The 13,894-nt window shown below is 52.6% G+C and overlaps 1 protein-coding gene across 6 annotated transcripts in view; it reads left to right on the forward strand.

Annotated features, from left to right (window-relative positions):
* PPFIA4 (PPFI scaffold protein A4) overlaps positions 1-9,454 on the forward strand; it is a 98,697-nt gene extending 89,243 nt beyond the window's left edge. For all 6 annotated transcript variants that reach the window (XM_077839127.1, XM_077839129.1, XM_077839126.1 and 3 more), the window contains 2 exons: positions 2,357-2,534; positions 8,877-9,454. In XM_077839127.1, the coding sequence (XP_077695253.1) occupies positions 2,357-2,534; positions 8,877-8,926 (228 nt within the window). In that variant the 3' untranslated portion in view covers positions 8,927-9,454. The remainder of the gene's footprint in view (positions 1-2,356; positions 2,535-8,876) is intronic.
* The last annotated feature ends 4,440 nt before the right edge of the window (positions 9,455-13,894 follow it).

The following is a 13,894-nucleotide window of genomic DNA, read 5'->3' on the forward strand; positions in this document are numbered from 1 at the left end:
CAGCCCTGCCTTAGAAATGGGCATGGGCCTGTCTGGGCTTTGGGCCTCCACTACCCTGACAGACCAGAGCTGGGTCTGATTTAAGACAGTCAGGTCCCATGTTCTACCTCATTAAGCTGGGAAGGACAAGCCTTACCCGTATGCCAGGAAGCCCTCAAACAGTTTCTGTGGTGTCAGGGGCCTGAGCAGCCCCTCTGGAACCGGGTTCCTCAGCTTTCCCCACACAGCATCCTAAAGCCACCTACTTTTGCCTCCTGCCATCCCCTTTCCCAGAGCCCTTTATACAAAAACCGGATAATAAGTGCAGGTCCCTCACTGCCAAGGCCAGTCTCTTTACTGAGTAGCTACAGTATGAAGTCATTGCTTAGCTTTGGACAAGCCTTTCGTGCACCAGCGACCGCCAATGGGAGAGTGAATCAGAAGCGTGGAAGGGACCAACGTGACATAAACAAGTCAACAGGTGGTTACAAAAATTAAATTAGAGCCAGCCCCTGTGGAAAATTTTGGTTTTTCTGTGAAAATTTGAATACCGAAATATTTGGATTTGGAAATGCTGCGGTGCCCCATGGGAGTTGTCGCTTGGGTGCCTCATGCATCCGTCCTCCTGTAACGGCTTGGCTTGTACCACATCTGTCATGGTGCACCACGGTGTCTTCTCAGAGCAAGAAGTGGTGCATCATGGGAGCCCCATCTGTGATGCATCATGGGAGACATAGTCTGCCAGGGAGCCTGGCCCATAGAGCAGAATGGAGACATGAGGCAACTCCACTGCAATTCCCATGAGGCACTGTGGCACCAGAGCCAAATAAAAATGTTTCCGTTTTCAGAGGAATTGTTTCAGTTTTGAGGCGTTGAATTTTTCAGCTGAAATTCAGATGTTTCCACGGAGAGCAGACACTTGTTGCAAAAAAACCAATCACCCAGTTTTTCATCAAAAAACGGTTTTGACGTCAAATTTTTGACCAGGCCTACATCTGTGCTATTTCAAGTTAATTAACTCTTAGTGGCAATCCCAGTGCAGGATGGACAAACCTCCTAGGGCAACAAGACCTGAGAGAAAAGAAGCCCCGGTATCTGGGTAGGTTCTTTGGACAGAAAGGGCCTTGTTGGCGTGGATGCCAGCTGCATAGACCTTTGCCCTTGCACGTTCTTTGTGCCCAGTGCCGCATGAGAGCGTGTGAATTCTGTGACACCCATCATTGTACAAGCACATCTGTACTCCCTGATGGAGGGAGATACATGCGAGGGGATGTGAGGGAATGATCACTGGGAGATAAGCCGCTGACTTCCAGACCTGGTTCAGTTGTCTCTCTCTTGTCCATGGCGGTAGCGGCTTGGGAAAGTCAAACCCTCATGAGCTTATAGCGTTAGGACATGTCTACATGAGGAAATTGGCTGGCTAGAAGAGGTATTCTGGAATAGCGCCACATGTGGATTCTCTGTTTTGGAATAAAAGGGATTTTATTCCAGGATAATTACTCCACTATGGAAGTACATTAAATTAAACTGAATTAAGGGCTTGCCTACGTGGAAAATTAATTTTTAAAGTGGATTAGTTCAATCACACTAACCCCTATGTGGATGCTCTCATTCAGAATTAAAGTGACCTTAATTCTCTTTCATTTAATTCAGTTCCAAGGCCACTTTACTTCTGAATGAGAGTGCCCACAGAGAGGTTTAATGCCATTAACTAATGTACTTTTAAAAGTTAATTAGGATTCACTTTCCTGAGTGTCCCTGTTTGTGTAGGCAATCCCTAAAGCCACTTTTATTCTGCGTGGGAGTGTCCACACGGGCTTGATCATGTTTAAATTCACATATTTAATTAATCTGGAATAATTTTCCTTGTAGACAAACCCTTTGTTGTCCAGGAGTCATGGCTGGGCCGGGTTGGTGTCACACGCCACCACGTGGCAGTTTGTGGCCCTTTCGTTCCGCGTGGCTGAGCCCACGGGGATGGTCGTTCACCTGCCCCATGAGGGGGCCATTCAGTTTGGGCTAGTGACAGGGAAGGGCCAGCCGGCCGGAGAACCTCCCAGGGGGCTGTGAATGGAGGATGCGGGGGAAGCGGGTGCCACTGACGGAAGGGCGGTGGCGTTACCTGAGCTGCATGGCTGAGCCCTCCCCGTCATCTGGTCCTACCCCCCCGCCGTGCCGCAGGGGTGTCTGAGTCCATCTCTGGTGCTGCAGGCAGTGTCTGATCCTCCCCCCCACACACACACACACACTGTGCCACCGGCATGTGTCACCCCGTTCACACACCGCCCCCCCCCCCCGCCCCGACTGGTGTGAGAGCCCGCTGTTCCCGGTGCTGCGCATCTGGCTGTGAAAGGCGTAACCAGCCGTTCCCTTGCAGGGTGAGGACAAGGCCTTCCGGCGAACCCCGTCCTGGAGAAAGCGCTTTCGCCCTCGAGACGTTCACAGCATCGACATGCTCAGCGGCTCGGCCGAAACGCTCCCCGCCGGATTCCGAGCCACCGCCTTGGTGCCCTTGCCACCCCCCTCAGCCCCGCTGAAGAAAATGCCACCAGAAGGTAGGACATGGGCCCTCCAGCCCCAGCTCCCCAGGGGCTTCTTTGCAGAGCAGACGCCTCTCAAACCAGCATCTGCTGTCCTGGGCGAGCAGTTAGCATCATGCTCTAGTGCCTGGTGAGCTAAAAGTCATTGCCCCAGTGATTCTCCAGGGTGAAAGCTGGCCTCCAAAATGGAAATCCAACCCAAGGGAGTCTGAGAGGGGAGCTAGTCATAGTTGGGCTAAACTTGGAGACTAGGCTGAGATACAGAGAGAATAAATCCTTCAGATCCATGAGAAGTAGGAGGCCCTGGGGCCACGTCCGGGGGAAAAGGGGGCAATCAAGGAGGATGAGGAGATTGCAGAGAAGCGAAATGATGATTGCACATCTGCACCCACCATGGAGGGTGCTGGGGGAACACCTCCTAGGCAGCGAATGGGAGGCCGTGCAGTCTCTTCCCTGAGCACCTTAATGAAAGGGTAATGTGGAGGTGAAACACCAAGCTCCCTAGCTGTCTGTCTGTCACAGGTCTGTCACCATAACATCAAAACATAAGTCACCAGGGCCAGACATCCCCAGGAAGCCTGGCTGAGCCACAGAGCTACAATCAAAGCTCTGACGTATCCATTAGCCCGGCTGCTGTCCGAGAGAGACAGAGGGGGATAGTGCGGCACCTCTCTGTATCCCATTTTCTGTTCACTCCACGTTGCTGCTATTTCTAGTTTTCAGTTCAGCGTCGACGTCCCTGCTGCTGATGCCCAGGTCCCGGGTGGCATCAAGGGCTATTTGCCGTAGGGCAGTAGCAGGTCCCACAGCATCAGCAGCGTTTCATTGATTCGTAGACACGAAGGTCAGAAAGGACCATTCTGAGCATCCACTCTGAGCTCCCGCATCACACAGGCCAGAGAGCTTCCCCCAGGGATTCCAGCATCCAGCCCGTCCATTTCAGGTGACAGAACTGGGAGAGATGGCCCCCAATCCCCGGGGCCCATCCTAACTCTGTTCTCTCCTCTGGATTGCGAAGCTGTGGTCAGCCGGAAGCTTAGAGCAGGCGAGCAATGATCCACTCTCCCCTGGTTACTCTTTGGGGATGGCTAGACTGCAATCGCGGACTGCCACTGCGGCTCCGACGGACCTAGATGTGCGAGCATTGACCTAGCTAGCTCCAGAACCGGAAGCAGCAAAGCCGTGGCAGCGAGCACTTCGGTGGGGACCTTCCCAGCCTGGCTGGCGCCACGGAGCGGCTGGCCCATGCTGCAGCACTCCATCAAAGCTAGCTCGGGCGTGTCTGCTCGAGCTGCCGTCGTGTCCTGGGACTGAAGCCTGGACGTACGCTGAGCCCCGCCTCCCAGGCAGAGTGCCCCTGTTGCCAATCCCAGCTATTCCAAAATCATGAGTCCCCCCCCCCCCCCGCCCCGAAAAGCAGGAGATTGGCCTAAAAAGTCACAAGGTTGAATTAAAAAAAAAAAAAGAAAAGAAAAAGAAAAGGCCATTGGGCTCGTTGCCTTTGACGTCTGCTTTCTGAGCCTTTGGGCTGCGCTCACACACCAGAGCAGAGGCGCCAAGTTTGTAATCTGCTGGGGGCGGGAGGGGTGTTCTGCCCGCCGGCCCCACCCCTGCTCCACTCCCCAATGCCCCGCCCTGCTTCTTCCCACCCCGGCCCCACCTGTTCCCGCCCCCACCCCGCTTCTTCCACACCCAGTGCCGCCCCCTCCCCTGAACATGCTGCACCCTCGCTCCTCCCCCCAGCACCTCCTGATGCCTCGAAACAGCTGCCTGTGGCAGGCAGGAGGCGCTGGGAGGGAGCGGGAGGCACTGATCGGCGGCTGCCAGTGGATGCCAGTGGGAGAGGCGTTGATAGGGGGCTGCCAGTGAGTGCTCAGTATCCACCATTTTTTTTCCCCATGGGTGCTCCAGCCCCGGTGCCTATACATCCAAGCATTTCTCCTCAACCACGTGGGCTAGAAACTTACTTAGGAGTCGCAGAGCCTCTTACCTAATCACGGGTCTCCAGGAGTTGGGGCTTTCAGAAAACCACCTAGTAGTGGTAGACTCCGGATAAGATTGTGAGAGTTGGTGATACAGGAATGCACCCTGCAGGGGGAATAAAGCCCAAGAGAAGCATTCCTCAGGGCAGGCTTCACAAAGGAGAAAATGAGATGATGTCCCAAGAGGTGGAATAGTTCAAACATCCTGGGTCAGATTCAGAGAAGAGTCTACACAAGCACAGGGAAGGCTGAAGGGAATCTGAGCTGGTGTAACGTACTCCTTCCCCCCTCCAAGTAGGAGTTACACCAAATCAGTCTGCTTCTGGCCTCCCGGTGACATCGCCGGGGAACTCGCTCTCGTTGTGTGACAGCAATACACGCACCCTACTGTACAAAACCAGCCACTCATTTCGGCTTATTAACTGAAATAATGCAGTCCTTTCAAGTCCAAACAACTAACTCCTGTCCCTTCCGAATAACAGCCCAGCTGGAGCCATGTCCGTGGGCAGCTGAGAGTTAATTCTGAGCTAGGCCCGGGCACCCCTAATCGCATGCTTTGTGTTTTACTCTGACCGGCTTGCAGTTGGTGCATCTGGGCCGCAAAGATTGGAGACCTCCACAGTTCGAACGTATTCCTGCTGAGGGTCATTCTCTAAGGGGAATCAGCCCAGACTGTGGGTAAGTTTAAGGAAGACCAAGGTACAGTAGCTGAAATGGCAATAATCCAAGCAGCCGCCAGGGGGTCTACTCGTCGAGCCCAAGGAAAGACCCAGTACAGCCTTCTACTGCTGGATTCCTCTCGCTGGCATGGCTATGCCTCTGTCCTCCTCTCCGCCTCTCTCCCTGGGAAGGAGCTCTGAGCCAGCTCACCTAGAGAGGTTCCAGAGGGGATGAGGTCATTAGCATATCAGCGGGGTTTTCTGATTTCCCCAGCACTTTCCTTTGGAGCTTCAGAAGTAAACAGCTTCTCTTTGTTATTGCAGGGCTTAAAGACCCCGTTGGGGATCCCTTGCTGCACTAGGCCCCATAGATACAAATGCTGCAAAGGCAGCCCATGGCCCAGAGAGCTCGTAGTCTGATATTCACAGAGGATAAGAGTGAAGACAAGGTGGGTGAGGAAATATCTTTCATTGGACCAGCTTCTGTTGGTGGAAGGGACAAGCTTTTGAGTGACACAGAGCTCGTCTTCAACTGTTGCTTCTGTTGCTAGCACCTTTTGGAGACCATCACTGTGACCTTCCCCAGGGTACGATCTGGGCTGTTGAACAGCTGTGTCCCCTTAACTCTCCAACCTGGGGTGGCTTTTACACGGCTTCCCTGTGAGAACCACCGCTCCTGGCCTGCTCTCAAATAGCCTCCAGCATGCAAAATCACTTCCAGCTGAATTATGTGAGTGTGGCTAGCCACTCCTGAATTGTATTGCAGAGTGACACCAGCAAATTCTTAGACCCAGACTTGTCCCCAGAAATGTGTGTCTTGTACTGCCCAGCTCTTTCCTTCTGGACAATACAAACACATAGAAAGGCCGTCATTTCATTAATAGAAAATGATATGCAAAAATCCTTTTGTCTCCAATGGAGGTTCCCAAACACTTCAATCCAAACACATGCTGGTTTAGATAAAACAATAAAACAAGCTTATCAAGTACAGAAAGATGGATTTTAAGTGATTACAAGTAATGAGGTATATTAGTCAGAGTTGGTTACAAAGAAATAAAAGGTAAACCACAAACTAATACCTACCTTGACAAACTTAGTGAATTCAAAGCAAAAGGTTTTTCTCACCATTTGCTTACACCAGTCTGGCTGGATCTTTCAGCCAGCACTAGTTCCCCAGTTCAGTGATGTGTCCTTTGCCTTTCAAACGTTGTTGATGCCATGAGGGGAAAGAGGTAATTTGGGGCCTCTGTTCCTCATTTTTATATCTTTTCCTCTGCTCTGAGAATCCTCTCCAGCTGGGGATCAGACAACAACAAGTCTGTTCCTTTGCCAATTTTTGTAAATTTTTCACTCACACCCTTTTTCCTGCCAGGGAGTGGCCATTTAACCAGCTGATAGTCCATTTGATTATATTGGCACCTAGCAGAAGTGCAGGCTATCCTTTTGTCTCTGGGGAACTGGTCTGAGGCTGTTTCCCCAGATTTAGCACATGCCTTATACAGTAGAGTTTTATAACTTTACATACAATGTTGCTGCATATATTTTACCAGGACAATAATGTTCAGCAGATTATGAGTTTTCAAATGATGCCCTACAGGCATACTTTGTACAGAATTTATCCTAGACTTGTAAAAAGGGTGACTGTAAGAGTACAAACTGTCACAGCGTCAGCAAGCGCTGTCTCCTGCTCATTAGTGAGTTTGCATGTGGCAGGTTAGTGTCCTGACTTGGCCTCCCTTTGACACTCCTACCTAGCTAACTCCAGACCTGAGGAAGATCTCAGTGAAGCGTGTCCCTTCTACCCACAGAAGTTGGTCCAAGAGAAAATATTCCCTCACCCTCCTTGTCCCAGTCTAGTGTTTGGACAGTATGCAGCAGGGAATGATGAGACAAGTGGGGAGGGCGCTGGCTAAGAGGAGGGACCAGTACCTCTGCAGTCGGTTTTAATGGGATGCTGCTTTCTGAACATTTAATTCTAACTAAAGGATTCTCTTCTGATGTGCTGTGGATGGACGTAGAGATACAGCCCCACAATGCTTGCAGAGACACGCCAATGTAATTGCAGGAAAGATGTTTCATAACCCTCTACGGCCTATCATCTGCTGATGTAAATCAGCTCCATGGCAATCAATGGTCTGTGCTGGTTTACCCCAGCCAAGTGTACGGCCCTGGACATCAAAGGAGGTCACTTTCCACCCTCGTCTTCATGGGGATTTGACAGAGTAACGCTCAGGGTACGTCCCAGTGGTTGGAGCTTGAACTTAGAGTCAGGACTGTCGGGCTCTGTCCCTGGCAATGTCTTTGCTGTGTGACTCGGGGCCGGTCACTTCGCCCGCTTGCACGGAGCACTGGCATCAACCCACCGTGGAGCAGTTCTGTTCGTCAGCACGTCCCTGCTCCAGAGCACGTTAGCCTCAGTAAGACACTCCCCTGCTGCATGCGAGTTCATTAATGAGCGGGTGACCGTGCTTTGCAGTGCTGGCCAGAAGGCGCTCGAACGGGCATGGTACGTGGAACTGGAGCACAGGGGTCTGGCGGGCCTGCAGCAGGGGGACGAGTACAGAGGGGGGCCGACACAGCTGACGTGAAGGACATGCAGCCTGGAGCCTGGGGAGGAGGATGTTCAGTGTGAGACTATGGAGGACCATTGAGGGTGGCACAGAGCAACTAAGCCAGCGTTGGGCCTGCATCGGGTGCATTGGCCTCGGGGACCTGTCTGCCCCTGAGGCAATTACTCAAACCTGCATGTCTAGAGTGCACCCCATTCCCATTAACTCCCAGGTCGCTGCTCCCCTCTGCTCACTTGCTTGCTGGATTGGTCCAGGTGATCTTCACTGAGAGCTGGTGACTGGGGAGGGGCTGAGCAGGGGGCAAGGGCAGGCCCAGAGCTCTCCTCTTGGGGCTCATGGAGATGTGCTGCCAGTCACGAAGGGAATGGATCACAGGGCTCTTGCATTTGCCTGCATCACACCCTGTGAGGACGTCGGACTCTCCCTACTCCTGCTCCAGGTGCTGATCAATGCATTGTACAGCAGGGGCAGCTCTGGCTGATGGAAACACTGCGCCCCCTGAGAGGATGCTCCCATTGCCCTCCCAGCTGGTTGTTATTAGTTGTTACTATCTGTACTGCAGTGGTACCTACAGACCAGGGTCCTTCTGTGCTAGGGGCTGTCCAGAGACCTAGGCAGATCTGGTCCCTGCCCCCAGGGGACTGTCCCTGACAAGCCCAACCTTCTGGTGTTGCGCAAACAGCCGGCCTGGTCTCTGTCCTGGAGTTGCCTCCACCTCCTGATTTGGGAGGGCCCCACTGGAATGGAAAAAGTGCAGCCTAGTGGTGAGGGTGTTAGCCAGAGACCCAGGTTCAATTCCTGGCTCTGCCACAGATTCCCTGTGTGACCTTGGGCAAGTTACCTAGCCTCTCTGGGCCTCAGTCCCCATCTGTGCAATGGAGCAAAAGCCCGGCCCTACCTCCCAGAAGAATGTGAGGGTAAAGATTGTACTACCCTTGTAAAGATTGCAAGGAACGCTTAGACCCTATGGCAATGGGGGCTATGGAAGTCCCTGAGATAGATAAGCCAGGGGGGTTGCTAACCCCCTGCCCTGCTCCACGGCAAGCCCCAGCTGCTCGAGCCCCTGGAGGAAGGCAAGTGGAAGCTGCTGCAGCTCAGTGTCACGTCCCCTCATGCTCACAGGGCCTCTCGCACTTTGTCTTGCAGCACATTCCCACTACCTGTATGGCTACCTGCTGGCTGCCTTCCGGGACTAGGCTGGAATCCCAGACCACGTCTGCGCCTCTGCTCCAAAGACCAGACGCTACAGGCCACGTGGACCGAAAAGGACGCTCGCCGCCTCCCGCTTGTACACAACCCCACCCCCTCCCGGTCTCCTCTTGGGTCCCCCTAGGTCCCGGTAACCTCTGTGGCTTTGCAGCCATCCTCCCTCCTCACCTGCCTCACGGATACAGGCTCCTCCGAGAGCGGCACGGGGCACCTCTCTGCTGCAGGCGTGGTCAGCTGGCCGCGCTGTGTTTCCATCAGAAAGGTCCGGCCCCATGTGCGGGGCGGAGACGCCTTGAGGCCGGCCTGCAAGATTTGTCCACTTTGTTTCTGTGTCTGTTTCGTTTTGCCGATATAGCTGAGGGCAGCCGCGCTGGCGTCTCCTCACCGCGGGCACCAGGGAGCCAAGGAGCCCTCTGCCAAGAGAACAAGAGGGAATCCCCCTTCTCTATAATACACGAGCCGTGGTGCCAGGCCTCACGGCTAGGAGCTTCTGCCAGGACAGCCCGCGGGCTGGGGAAGACACCAGGCTTCAGCACCAAGCCACAGGGCTTATGGGCTGCTGCAGAGAGGGGGCTGCCCTCGGGGGTGGGGTGAGAGGGGTCTGTGCCGGTGCAGGGAGGGGGCTGCCCTCGGGGGTGGGGTGAGAGGGGTCTGTGCTGGTGCAGGGAGCGGGCTGCCCTCGGGGGTGGGGTGAGAGGGGTCTGTGCTGGTGCAGGGAGCGGGCTGCCCTCGGGGGTGGGGTGAGAGGGGTCTGTGCTGGTGCAGGGAGCGGGCTGCCCTCGGGGGCGGGGTGAGAGGGGTCTGTGCCGGTGCAGGGAGGGGGCTGCCCTCGGGGGCGGGGTGAGAGGGGTCTGTGCCGGTGCAGGGAGGGGGCTGCCCTCGGGGGCGGGGTGAGAGGGGTCTGTGCTGGTGCAGGGAGGGGGCTGCCCTCGGGGGCGGGGTGAGAGGGGTCTGTGCTGGTGCAGGGAGGGGGCTGCCCCTCACGGAGAGGTGAGCTTAGTGACTAGGCCGGGTTACGCAGTATTTTCGCGTGCCGTGTGTACACTGAGCAGTATCTGTGTGTGTGTGAACTGAGCTGATGCTGAGAGCACTCTGAGGATTCGAGGCACCAAACCGATCTGCAGTGGGCAGTGAGGGGGAGGCCGGGAGCTGCCCCCACGCCTCCCTCTCCAGCCACATAGGCTCTAGAAGTGCACATGACACATTAGACGTTCAAACAGCAGATGATCTCCCCACCCCTCCCTTTCCCGCTTGGTCACCCAGGAAATGACCACACCTGCCCCAGCCGTGGGTGCAGCGGGAGCTCCCGCCACCCGCCCCTCTGAGGTTAGGTAGCAACTGGTGCAGGAGACTCTTGACTCTTTCCATTTCTTCCCTGTAGGGTAGGATCTCTTTGTCTCCTCATGCCACTTTTGCCTTGTGTGGCCCCTGTTTCTAGTGTGATATTTATAGATGGCTGGAATGACCTATACTCATCATGTGTGTTTGGAAGTGCAATATCAGAGCAACTGTACAGTTGCAATGTCTTTTGGTGTATTACTTGCCTAATACAGTATTAAATATTTTTTTAATTTGAAGAGTAAGTGGCCCCTTTATATCAATACCCTGTTTCTTTGTCATATTATTGGTACTGCATGGATTCCAAGCCCTGAAAAGGGGTGGGGAAGGATGTGTGTGTGTTCCAATAAACAGGATTTTAAAGCAACACGTGGCTTGTGCTTTATTCTCCTCTGTATCCCCCATGCCCATTGGAAGACCACCACAGCTCAGCCTTAACTTCACTGGGGGTCACTGAGAAGAGCCACTAGATGAAGTGGGCTGTAGCCCACGAAAGCTGATGCTCAAATAAATGGGTTCATCAATCAGGTGCCACAAGTCCTCCTGTTCTTTTTGCGGATACAGACTAACACGGCTGCCCCTCTGAAACCTAGATAAAGGTGATGGCTCTACCGCCATCAGTAGCTGTCTTCTGCCAACGGGAGGCCGATGAGCGTGTCCTGGAATGAAAACATCCCGGCTGGGCTCTTGGGCAGGTCCGGTCGAGAAAATCTGCCGTGCATGCACATGAAGAGCTCCCTTGCCCCTACTACGCCAGGGAAGGAGCAATGGTCTCAAGTTGCAGTGGGGAAAGTCTAGGTTGGATATTAGGAAAAACTTTTTCACTAGGAGGGTGGTGAAGCACTGGAATGGGTTCCCTAGGGAGGTGGTGGAATCTCCAGCCTTAGAGGTTTTTAAGGTCAGGCTTGACAAAGCCCTGGCTGGGATGATTTAGTTGGGGTTGGTCCTGCTTTGAGCAGGGGGTTGGACTAGGTGACCTCCTGAGGTCCCTTCCAACCCTGATATTCTATGATTTTGCAGGATGCCTTCCCACCAATGCCTGCTCTTGAATCTCTGCCATGCTGATGCCACTCTTGGGAATCTACTCCCCAAAATGATTGGTCTTTGCTGCATAACAGGGCTCTCTGCTCCCCCATGGGACTTGGCACTTCAAAGCACCAGACTCAAACGTTAGCAAACCGAGAAATGCGGAGTTAAGCCTACCCACAAATCCCTGCAAAGAATATTAGGGTGGCAAGAACAAACAACCCATAAACTTGGAAATTTCACAGGGCTGTGGTCAGTACAGCTTCACACACAATTCATCCTCAACTGTGCCCCCTTTAGGGTGCCAAAACCTTTCTGTATAGCCTCTTTGGGAGTGAACAATATTTGACTGACCTGCAGGAACCTAATTGTAGGAACACCCCCAATGCATTGTTAGCTTCTTTACTTGTGATTGTACAACTGGAAACGAACCAGAAAGGCAGCACAGTGTGACATGTCAACCAGCAGCAATTACTCCTCCTATTCATGCAGCTCAGAGGCCACAGTGAAGGACTGGATGAGCAGGAGTCTTGATTTGGTATTGTAGAGAAACCAAGAAAAAGGACATTTTTGTTAGGGAAAGGCCCGAAGTTCCTGTGGTGTCCCTCCGGGGGCAAAGCTGAGGTTGTGTTGTGTGCGAAGTAGCATCTTAACGCTTCATTTCCAAGTTGTCAGGTTCTCATGCTGTTGAGCCCCAAGGGAAAGAATGAGAGGGTTCAGAAGAGTGCGACAAGACCGATTCCTAGCCAGGAACGCGTTTATCCGAGAGACTGTTAAGAGGTGATTTGATCATGTTCCAAAAGTACCTATGGGGGGAGAAGATTTCTGATACTAGACAACTCTTTAAAATAGCAGACAAAGCTTGTTTATGCCACGGCTCTGTGGTTGGAAGTTGAAGCTAGATAAATTCAGGATAGAAATAAGGTGCAACTTTTTAGCATTGAGGGTAATTAACTGTTGGAACAACTTCTGGGGGGTTTCCCACTGTGCAAATGATTTGCTCTTGCTCAGACACTAACTATTGGTCTCCAAGCAGGAATCGCCGGATGAAATGCCCTGGCCTGTGTTATGCAGGGGGTCAGACCAGAGGATCACAAAGATCTGTTCTGACCTTAAAAATCTATGAATCTTTTAATTGGAGCACATGATGCATCTGGAGCTTCCTGCGCCGGCCAGTGTCTAGCACAAGGTGCTGCGGAGTGGGAGATCCCCATTTAAAGGGACAGGGGGGCTTGCACGGCTAGGGAGGCAGGACATTCTCTCCTGTTCCTCTGCAGGTAGAAGGGGCATTCATCCCCCTTCCACCACAGGGAACCTGGCATTCTTGGAGCTAAGGTGGATGAGGACAGGCAGATCAAAGGAGAGGTGTGGTCCAATTCTCTGAGCATGGGGCTAAGATCCAGGGACTTCTGCATACAGTCTCCAGAACTAAGTTCTGACAGGTGCCTTACCTAGTTCACAGGGGTGTTACTTTATTGTTACTTTTTGTACTGAGGTAGCAGCTATCAGCCCCAGCCATGGACCTCACCCCCATTGCGAGCTAGGGGTTGTACAAACACAGCACAAAAAGCATGTTTAAGATCTGTTGTGACTATCAGTTGTAAGGGAGCTCCTGGTACGAAAACGCTGGGAATTACATGAGTGACTAGAAGGGGAACGTTCTCCTGTGTAGCACTGATCTAAATTAGTGCCCCAGCCAGCTCCTGTTGAAATTAGCACTGAAACTCCCAGTGACTTCAATTGGGTTGAGCTCTTGCATCCTCCTCTCCTCTGTGTTTGCTTCCCGGACTCCTAATGGAAGCAGATCCACAAGGCTGGCAAGAAGCAGCCAGTCTCCCACAGCGAGCCATGCCTGAGAGAGGGACAGTGACCCTCAGGCAACACAGAGACCCAGAAGCCATTTCAAACGAGACTGCCTTTATTTAAAAAAAAGTCCAAATAAGTTAGCAAAAATAACAATAAAAAACCCCACCCCGGCAACTCCACACAGCGCTCAGTAGAAAAGACCCCGACGGCAGCATTTACACGGCTCCCGCGCCTGCAAAACACCAGCTGGCAAAGGAAGTTGGTCAAACAGCATCTTTTAAAAACAAAACAAAAAACAAAAAAAAAAAAACCCACACACAAACATTGGCCCCCAAAGAAACAAACTTCCACAAACAGGGAACGAAACACAAAGCCCACGCTGGAATCCTTCCTTCTCACACGGAAGTTGTGTCGCTTCTGCCCCCCTCCCTTGAGTACCAGTTACAATAAATCATGTCAAAATGCTTTGATCAGTTTTTTCAGAGAGGCCAAGAACCCATAACTCCTATTGAAGTGGGGACTCAGCACCCCTGAAAATCAGGTCACTAGCTTGTGTATTAATGTAGGCTTCATTTTAAACAGCCGGTTTATCCTTTGTCTCTTAGCTGACCAAGTGGAAACACTCTGCTATGATTAGGGAATTGGATAAGGGGCTTCACCAGTTACAGTCTATGACTTTGGACAGGTAAATATATTTTCCAGTGTCTGAAGAATTCTGGTGCCAAATTACCACCTCATTACCAGCCGGGGAAGACTCTAAAAAGCCCCAGAGGCTTCTGCCCGCC

This window comes from Eretmochelys imbricata, chromosome 21 (genome assembly GCF_965152235.1).
Source record: "Eretmochelys imbricata isolate rEreImb1 chromosome 21, rEreImb1.hap1, whole genome shotgun sequence".
NCBI lineage: Eukaryota > Metazoa > Chordata > Testudines > Cheloniidae > Eretmochelys > Eretmochelys imbricata.